The following is a 9,910-nucleotide window of genomic DNA, read 5'->3' as shown; positions in this document are numbered from 1 at the left end:
AACTCAAAACTGACCTTAGGTCAGCGTCCAAGGGAAACTACATTGTACTCAGTTAGGCTCAAGGGATGCTGCCATTTTACTATCTGGATTTAGCAGGAACTGATTGGCTGGGTATTGGCAGACTGTCATGGCATTGTGGGTACTCACGTGCATACGCATACCCATTTTACTAGCCCTGGTTCTCGTTGTCAACCAGGCCCAGAGGGTAGAGCCAAGCTGAACAGCCATCCCTCGGGCACTGCCAAGCTGCATGAATGGGCAGGACTAGATACACCCATTAGCTCTGTGTGCCCTGTCAAATACCAGGAGAGGGTACAGTACAGCTGAATTCTCACATCTGGAACTGTGCTCTGCTCTCTGACATACGCAGGCTTGCATGGAGACCTTACAATATGCATGAGCCAGATTACAACCTATTCAACTGTTTTCACTTTTATTATGAGTGGAATGGTTTGTATTAATGGTTTGGGATTTGTGATTAAACACTATCAAGGTTAATACAATATGATCAGAATGTGATTTTGAAAATCTTTTTTTGTTTATTGAGAAGTCTGTCTTAATAACTCACACAATGGAATAGGTACAAACTTACAGTTTCATGTCTGGTTCAAAGCTTAGCCTTATATTTATCATCTAAATATGTGGCTCTGGTTCAAAGAACGTACAGTTACATACAGCAAAGAGGAACTTAGTAATTGCTTCCTTCCCTCAGTGTGCACTTACCAGTTTAAAAAAAAGAGTGTACTGTGGGGAAGAAAGTTACTCCAACTGTGAACTGACGTAATGTTCCCCATTTGGTACTTACTGTAACAATAATCATACGGTATAAAATCCAAGACTCAGAACTTGTGAATTAAACATTACCAAAGGCAGCTGTAATCTTGGAGTTAGGGTAGCAGCATATGAAAACACACTGTTCTATTTGTGACACAGGCTACTTTAAAGAAGCTGTGAGTCACACTTTCGCCCAGAAAAAAACTTTGTGACGATAGTTGAGGGAGAAAGATCCCCTTTGGCACCCTAGCTTAGAGATTCTCTTGCTAAGCCTGTGCACATGTTAGGATTTCTCTGCTGACAATGTGACATGAAGCAGCTTGTCTTTGAAGAAGCTGAAGAACCTGCATAATCTGAAGTGAACAGATTGTTGTCAGACACTGACACTCCCAAGAACATCTTCTGAGCTTAGTCTTTATGTTAGGACTGAACTCCACTATCTATATGGATTTTTAAATGAGCTAGGCTGCTGTAAATTATTAATGTTGGTTAAGAAATCCTCTAAGATTGTGCAACTCGGGCAGTCTCTTATGCTGACTCAATAACAGTTGGATTAAGGAACCTCTAGAAGCTGATCTATGGTCAAATTGGTATTTGACCCTCTAATTGTTGAGATTAGGATGGAAAGACGCTCAACTGATCCTAGATCTGTGCCAACCATTGAGGTGGTATCATGCAACTCCTACCATTCTATCCAACGTACTATTCCTTTTCTGCAGGATGTTCGACCTCCTGAAATGTGTTTGGACGTGGAGAAGAGGGGGTATATTGGTCTTGGCGTGCATGGCCTGCATCACATCATTTGATGTCAGCGTTTGGAGTTTATTTGTGTGACTCTGACCGAAGGAACCAGCGACTCCAGAGGCTGTCGATGTCAAACCACATGAACTGAGACCTGGAAGTGTCATAAATAATTCCTGTTCCTTCCTCTTGTACTTCCTGCCTTGTCTCGTTGTGTGTTCATGTTTATGTATGAGGAGCATGTATAATTTACCTTCAAGAGAGTCACTCAAGCATCCCGAGTGGCACATTGCAGTGCTGAGGTGCCACTACAGCCTGAGGTTTGATCCTCCGACACAATGATGCGGCTGGCTTCGGGGTTAAGCGGGCAGTGTGTTAAGAAACAGTGCAGCTTGGCGCCTCTCCCAAGCCCATTGGAGAGTTGCAGCGATGAGACAAGATTGTAACTAGTAATTGGATATCACAAAATTGGGGAGAAAAATGGGGTACAATTTTAAAAAGACAGTCATTCAAGATGGATATCCAAGATAATACATGTTTAACCTGTCTTTACATAATGCCTGGAGGGGCAAAGATATTCGATCAAGGCAGATGACTCATCATGTACAGTAATTGAGGTTCGCTGTATACATCATTTCTCTTAACACGCACGCACACATGCACGCACGCACGCACACACACACACACACACACACACACACACACACACACACACACACACACACACACACACACACACACACACACACACACACACACACACACACACACACACACACACACACACACACACACACACACACACACACACACACACACACACACACACACACACACACACACACACACACACACACACACACACACACACACACACATTGGCTGACAAGACAACCATTTTAAAGACACTCCACTTTCAGCTCTGAATACCTCATGGTTCACTGACGCTCTCAGGCTCTGCTGTTAATAACAGAACCTGTCAACAACAGACAAGTCATTTTTCAGGAAGGGAATAAATAAATGGTGGGAAATGTAATCCAGCTCAATGTTAAAACGCTATCTCAGTAAACGCTATTATTACATTATCATTATCATCAATTCTAAGCTGTGCAATGCTGAACATCTGTGAATTTTAAATGGAGGGTGAGCTAGGGACAGGCCCCATCAGAACAGAATGGGAAGATGAATAGACAGGCAGAGCTGAGGTCAGAGGCCGGCTGACGGGGAGAAACACGTCAAGGACCAGGCTGTCACTAAAACTGTATGTCTCTCTCTCTTACGTAACCAAAGTCCTTCCCATAGAAATAGAATTCTTGATCGAGCTCTACCTGTTTCTATGGATACGAAGTCAAACAAGGTGAAAGCAAATATCATACAATTACGAATTAGTAATTCAATAGGATCTCTATGGGAAAGATGATCTTAAATAGTCAAACAGGAACATCAAGCACTGATGCAATAATTACCGTGGCATAATTTTACTACATTTATTTTAATTAATTAATTTAACCATTATTTTATCAGGGAGTCATAGTGACACCAAGGTCTCTTTTACAGATGAGCCCTGAATTACAGAAATGAAAGAAAAACAGTCATAAAAAAACTCATTTATCAGTAATAAGGTCCTCAATCAGCTTTCTGAATCGCCCCACACTAAAACATAACATTTAGAACATTTTGAAGATTGTTCCACATATAAGGTGCAAGAAAACTAAAACCTGATTTACCTAACTCAGTAGAGACCAAAATCATTTCCAAAGTTAACATCCCTGAGACTGGGTGTGGTAACCCATAAGTCTAAAGTGTAGTGAGGATGTTAGGTACAGTGGGAGTTTTTGTAAAAGGGGGGTTGTCCTTACAAAGCAATTTTGAACGGCTATCAATTGAGAAAGCAAAAGAATGGACAATCTGAAAGTATAAATTCAGTATATTCTCAAGCATTACACTCATCCACCCACCCTCAACCTCATCCACCCTTACCTTCGTATACCTTTACCATCCACCCTCACAACAACCAATTCAAGCAGCTATTTCCGGTGAGGAAATAGAAGTATTGTGTTATTTTCCAGCTCCAATGTCAATGTGACTAGTGCTGCACTCTGAATCCTCGTCAAGCTTCCTCAATTCACCAAAGTGCTTTAACAGACGCTCACGTCTCCCTTACATCCCTCAAGTCTCCATCCTGTTCCCTGACATGTGAATGCGCTGGAAACTGCTGACATGGGAAACTAGTAAAAATGTAACTGTAGGAATGTAAATGCAAGTGTGTTTAAAGTATAATGTATTGCCTGAGGCTTTGTAGAATTCATTCTGTCAGTATTTCAAAGTTCTTTATCAAAACACCCAGGAAACGTTTTACACCTGGGGAGAGATTCACTAAGACAGGTAGTTCATTGTATCTCTAAGAATAGCAACCATTTCATAGAAATCTTTAAAACACAATTCAACCGTAAACGCTTGAAATAAAGACAGACCATTTGATGTGTGCAAACCCCAATAACTCAGTCATATCACAGAACATATTTTTTGAAAAAGTTGTATATTTATTAAATACTTCACTTTTGTACACAATAAGTTATTTTTTTCCAATGTCTAACAGTGTAATGGCTCTTCTTGTGTGATCAACATCATTCTCCCCCTCCTTCACAGTCAAACAGCCATGTCCATCTGTCCTCACAGAGAATGAATCACAGTTTGAAGTTAGCTACTGTTTCTCCCCACACACAGCCTCCCCTCCCTCTGCAGAAGTGCTGTGTACATTACAGTCCTCTAGTGTAGGGTTTCCCAAACTCGGTCCTGGGGCCTCCCCTGGGTCCACATTTTGTTTTTTGCCCGAGCACTACACAGCTGATTCAAATAATCAAAGCTTGATGATGAATTGGTTATTTGAATCAGCTGTGTAGTGCTCGGACTAAAAACCAAAATGTGCACCAGGGGAGGCCCCAGGACCGAGTCTGAAGCATCCATCAGCCCTTATGGTTCTACTTTCATTAGAAAAATAACAATAACATAACAGTTTTATCTGGTTCCAGCCCAGTGTTACTGTCCTCTTCACTTCCACACTCTTCCTCAAAAACAGATGGTTTTCACATTCGTACCTCCATCCCCTCATCATAACATAACATCCAGTCATCTTATCCTCCGATTATCAACATACACATCAGCCCTTTTCTGTTCAAAGTCCTTGTGCTCAATACACTGTCCTATCCAGAGTCTCTCCATCCAGATTCAGCTGCACCTCTGCTGATAGATTGGCAAAGGTTACCAATCAGTAGTCCATTGCTTTACACAGCTCCGACCCCATTCACTGTCCCACCACCTGCCGCTGCTTCCTGGTTCAGTTGCAGCGCTGCAGTAGCATGCTGAAGTCTGTCCGGCTGTATAAACGGTTCCCCGCGTGGTGCTGCTTCCTGGTTCAGTTGCAGCGCTGCAGTAGCATGCTGAAGTCTGTCCGGCTGTATAAACGGTTCCCCGCGTGGTGCTGCTTCCTGGTTCAGTTGCAGCGCTGCAGCAGCATGTTGAGTGAGTACTCCATGCGTTGGCGCAGGTCTGCGGGGCAGCCGGAGGTGAGCAGGGAGCTCAGCCTGAAGGTGGAGGACACACGCTCCTCGTTGATGTATGTCAGCATGTACTCCTCCCTCTGGGTGCACAGGATGATCTTGGTGTGGTCGTGGTAGAAGTTGACCTGTTAGAGAAAGATATGGATATATATGGTTTGATAAAGTACTGAAAATACAACAAATAGCATAATACCAACGTTACTGTAGATTTGACCCCCCTGGGAAACTGATGAACAGTGTGCCTGAAATGTAGAATAAGTACATTTGGGTTCTTATCTGAAAATATATCTATGAGTCTATAGAAGACAATAACTGATTTGAATAGTTAGCTGATGTATGTGTCATGCATTTACATGAAGTGTTCTGTGGATTTACCATAGCTGCACTGTGTCATGTGTTTCTTAGTTGAGAGTAATGTCTATTTTGGCTGTGATGATGTGTGTGTTTACCTGAAACGTGCCGTCGTTGAAGAGCATCATGAGGGCACGGTCAGACTTGAGCCACTGCAGCAGGTAGAGTCTGGGCATGTGCGTGTCTGGCTGGCTCACCAGGTCTCCACCCTACACAGCAAACACAGGAACAGGTTTTATCATTAGACTGAGAGAAGACTAGGAAAAAGGAAAGAGGAGGAGGGGAAGAAAGACGACAGAGGGAGCGAGCAGTACAGGAAAGGAGAGGGGGGCAGGAAAGGAGATTGGAGGACCGGGAGGAAGGACAGGAAAGGAGGATTTTTGGGGGAAATGGTAACAGTAGGAAGAAATTACTGACAGGATAGATAGAATAGAGAGATTGTCAAAGATAGGAACAACAGGAAAGGAAAAGAGAGGAATAGAGGATGAGAGGAGAGGCTAGAGGCTAGACTTACATCCATCAGGTTCTCTTCCATGTAGTGGGCGAAGTACTTGAGGACGGTCACCTGACCTACGAAGTGCTCAGGCACGTCAGATGTGGAGAACACAGAGCACTGACCCAACTCTGCATAGTAGTGGACAGTCCTACAGACAGAGAGAAGAGACAGAGGGAAAAGAGAGTTAGCAACCAAAATAAACACTTGCAGGTTTCTGAAGGACAAGATGCATGCCAAACATGTATTTATCAGTATGACAGCAAAAAGACCTTCTCTGTCGCTTACTTTTTGTTGACTTTTACATCTGAAGTCGGCAATACTTTCCACTTCTGTTAATTTACACCCATCAAGCACTTTGATGTTCAATCTGACAGCTGAATGTTAAAACCCATAGAGCCTAAACAATCTCCAACTAAGGTCTGAGTGATGTGTGATAAAGAGAACAGAGTACGCACTTCTTATCTGCGAGGAGGCTCATGTGTGTCCCGTTGTTGAACAGAACGCCCACTATGTGGTCTGAGAGCTGGTAGCCAAAGCCATACTTGTTGGAGTAGTCCACCCACTTAGTGACCCACTGCAGGTTACTGCACTCTGTCCCATTGGGGATGTCATCTGCTAGAGACAGAAAGGTAGTTGTGATTAAAACAAAATTCAACCATATGCAATAACAAAGGGAGTCCCACTTTATGATATTAACTTAAATTGGTGTTGAAATCATTTCTTTACATGGTAGTAAGTACTACAGTATAATTACACTGTACCTGCCTTATTTCAACAAGCTCATGTCTCATCTCCAGGATTATAAATGCATTAGGCTTACCTTTGGGCATGTTTTCCAGGCATCCTCTGAGAACGCTGGTGATTGTCTCAGCCACACTGCCAGTGGTGCTGTCCTCAAGACATTCACTACTGCTGCTGCAGCTACCCAGACTGCCCCTGACAATAAGCCGGATGGTGTCTCGCGTCGTCGGGGGCAGGCCCTCTGTTGCCGGGGCGACAGGCCTCCCAGCAGATGGTGACGGTGGCCTTCCATCCTGAGGTGAGGAGAAAGAGGGAGGGGTTAAATAACATGGCCTCACACTTTCCTTTATCATGATTCAGTATTTCCTCATACAATTGCTTTTCCATAACCTGACTTCTCACTACTCCCCTAACTTGACTTTCTATTTTATTTCATCATGACTATCATGGTCAAATAGAGAGTGATGAGCTTCTCACCTCAGTCATCTGTTTGCTCTGCTGCTGCTGGCTGATAACCGTCTTCTTCAGATCATGTCGAAGCTTGTAGATCTCCTCTTCCTCTTTGGTGAGTTTATCTACCAGAGACAACATACAGTCAGCAAATATTCTGGATGGCCTCACCCTGCAGCCTCTCATTCATACCAGATGTGTGATTAGATAGGAAATCTGCCTAAACGCTCATGATACATCAGTGGATTTACGACACCACAGCTTTAATCACCACTTGTTAATTAGCAACATTGTATAATATCATTTTATGAGGTAAACAAGTACTAACTGATTTAATAATTGGCGACATTGGCTAAGGCTGTCTTATGAGGAGAATGATTGATATACTCACTCAGAGTCTCGTAGTATTTGACCTTGTCTCTCTTCCCGCCGAAAAGGGCAGCCGCGGCCTTCTTGAAGAAGCTCTTGGCAGGGCTGGAGACGTGGAACTCTGGAGCGGAGTGGCAGCAACTAGCAGGAAGACGCTCTGGCACGAAACCCTGGAAGGAGGGAGAGAGAGAGATGTTAGGAGAATGAAAAAGTGCAGCTAGACGAATAATCATATCATAAGTAGGAAACAGAATGTTAAAACAAAATGAGATTTGCAGTCTCATGCTCCATACGGTACAGAGAGAGCAAGAGAGAGAGGCTGAGTGAGGGCTAGCTAACTCACCTGTGAGAAGAAGTCATGGCGCAGTATGTGGTCCAGGTGAGGTCTGTCCTCCGGGGTCTTGGCCAGGAGGCTGGAGATGAGCTGTTTGGCCTGGGGCGACAGGGAGGAGGGCAGGGCGTAACGCGCCTCCCGGATACACCTGTACGTCTCCTTCAGATTGGTGGTCTCGAACGGGGGTCTGCCCAGGAGCATGGTGTACCTGGAGAACGGAGGGGGAGACTTGGTTGGTGACTGGTTGTCATAACAGTGTATTTACATATGGAATGGAATTTTACAGAGACGTCTATTGACAAAATACTCAAAATAAAATAAAATGTACTCACATGACACAACCCAGGGCCCAGACGTCTGACTCACAGCCGTGGCCCTGCTTGTTGAGCACCTCAGGGGACAGGTAGTTGGGTGTCCCACAGATGGTCTTCCTCCTGTTCCCAGCAGGCTCTAGCTTGGCAGCCAGCCCAAAATCTCCCACCTTCAGCTCCATCGACTCACTCACAAAGAAGTTACCTAGGGGGGAGAAGAAGATTACAAATATTATACCTTTTACAGAGTCATCAATAACATAAAGTGGTTGGTTTACAGATTGACAGGTGAAGGTTGCAGGTTTGAATCCCTCTGCATAGTGCTTGGCAAAGCCGATTGAATGATAACGACTCTGGCTTCTATTGTGTCTCTTGCCATAGATGCTTACCAAGTTTGAGGTCTCTGTGTAGGATCTCTTGTTCATGCAGGTACTTCAGCCCTGAGACGATCTGACGGAGGTAGTATCGCACTTCAGGCTCTGTGAGCACTTTGCGTGCCTTCAGGATATGTGCCAAAGACTGTACAAAGATAAGATGGGAATAAATATTAGATCAGTCAAGGCAGTCTATGGAAAATAAGAACATCTCTTTCACATTAGCCAGAGATGGGATTATTTTTTGTTTCCCCATTTTATTTCTGCTGCCCAGTAAGGGCTGTAGTTTTGTGGTGATGCTACTGTATGCAGGAATTTCTCAGTCCAGTTCAGTAATAAAGGCTTCGTATTCAAGTGTAGCGGTTAACACTCACTCTTCTACTGCAGTATTCCAGGAGGATGTAGATGTTATCTTTATCCTCGAAATGATGGTAAAAGTGCACGATGTGTTTATGGTGGAGAACTCTGTGTAGCTCGATTTCCCGGTCAATCTATGGAGAAGATATATCATAGTGATTATTAAAAGCACTGAATTAATTAATTAATTATCCAAAAGTCCTGGACATTTAGTTTCAATCTATATCGGCATTATAATACATGATGCATAGTGGTGCGCGCTCTTACCTTTTCCCGTTGGTGCGGTTTGGAGACGCGCGTGTGGGGAATAATTTTCGCTGCATAAACTTTACTCGTAGACAGGTCGGTCATCTCATAGCACTTGGCGAAACCTCCCTGAAAAGAAAATAACACAATCATATTGATGAGCATATTTACCAGGTTCCTTTAACGTGTCCATGCTTGGAATAACAGTGTACTATTCCCAAAGTAGACACTTATAAAGAACCATATTGTCTTTGCGTAATTTGCGTTTTGCTGTAATTCACTGATGGCTACCTTTCCCAGAACTTTCCCACGGCAGTAACATTTCCCGGTGGCAGGATCCGTGATAATCTTCGACATCTCTGCAGGTGCATGACCGTGGTCCTCAGTTCTCTTTCTCCGCAGTTCACAGGACCCGGGTTGGTTGGGCTCGTACATCCTGTTGCTATTCGTTGGCTGTTGAGAGATATTCCTCAGTAATTCCATAGCGAGGTGATGACTTCGCTGCTCGTACTCTGAATGCAGTCAAGAGTGCTTGGGTTTATATGCAGCCTGGTCTCATTGACTAGCCAGAATGATATCGTAGGCCCCGCCCCTTTGTCTGGCTGGCTCTACGACGTCACTCTAGAGATCCGGTAGAGGTCCGGTAGAGCTCCCTCACAGTGAGGCCTGGCATGTCAATGACTGATGTTCATATGCTTACGATAAAGGAAAAGGCTTGGATAAAATGAAAAATATTTACCCAATCTTGCAACGCTAAATATTAATAATCATCATCATTATAATCTTCATTACCATTACATCATCAT

At 43.8% G+C, this 9,910-nt stretch overlaps 1 protein-coding gene across 3 annotated transcripts; it reads right to left on the bottom strand.

Annotated features, from left to right (window-relative positions):
- Positions 1-4,578: 4,578 nt before the first annotated feature.
- plk2b (polo-like kinase 2b (Drosophila)) lies at positions 4,579-9,641 on the bottom strand. Of its 3 annotated transcripts, XM_029763174.1 has the most exons (14): positions 9,396-9,641; positions 9,126-9,233; positions 8,876-8,992; positions 8,517-8,646; positions 8,149-8,332; positions 7,826-8,024; positions 7,505-7,652; positions 7,141-7,238; positions 6,743-6,956; positions 6,378-6,537; positions 5,941-6,070; positions 5,525-5,635; positions 5,004-5,200; positions 4,579-4,925 (listed from the first exon to the last, which is right to left on the bottom strand). In XM_029763174.1, the coding sequence occupies exons 1-13, from the start codon at positions 9,585-9,587 to the stop codon at positions 5,009-5,011; spliced, it is 1,983 nt and encodes a 660-aa protein (XP_029619034.1). In that variant the 5' UTR covers positions 9,588-9,641; the 3' UTR covers positions 4,579-4,925; positions 5,004-5,008. The 3 variants fall into 3 exon arrangements, with proteins under 3 accessions (XP_029619034.1, XP_029619033.1, XP_029619035.1); XM_029763173.1 differs by having other exon boundaries at positions 4,579-5,200; XM_029763175.1 differs by having other exon boundaries at positions 4,579-5,200; positions 6,378-6,534.
- Between the last annotated feature and the right edge of the window lie 269 nt (positions 9,642-9,910).

The sequence above is a fragment of the Salmo trutta genome, chromosome 9, assembly GCF_901001165.1.
Source record: "Salmo trutta chromosome 9, fSalTru1.1, whole genome shotgun sequence".
Classification (NCBI taxonomy): Eukaryota; Metazoa; Chordata; class Actinopteri; order Salmoniformes; family Salmonidae; genus Salmo; species Salmo trutta.
The sequence above is the reverse complement of the archived record's forward strand: the minus strand, read 5'-3'. Positions and strand labels throughout refer to the sequence as shown.

Coding starts and splice junctions, on each gene's coding strand:
- plk2b (XM_029763173.1), bottom strand. CDS start 9,587: ATGGAATTACTGAGGAATATCTCTCAACAGCCAACGAATAGCAACAGG. Junction 6,957..7,140: donor AGAGCAAACAGATGACTGAG/GTGAGAAGCTCA, acceptor TCCTCACCTCAG/GATGGAAGGCCACCGTCACC. Junction 6,538..6,742: donor CCTGGAAAACATGCCCAAAG/GTAAGCCTAATG, acceptor TTCTGTCTCTAG/CAGATGACATCCCCAATGGG.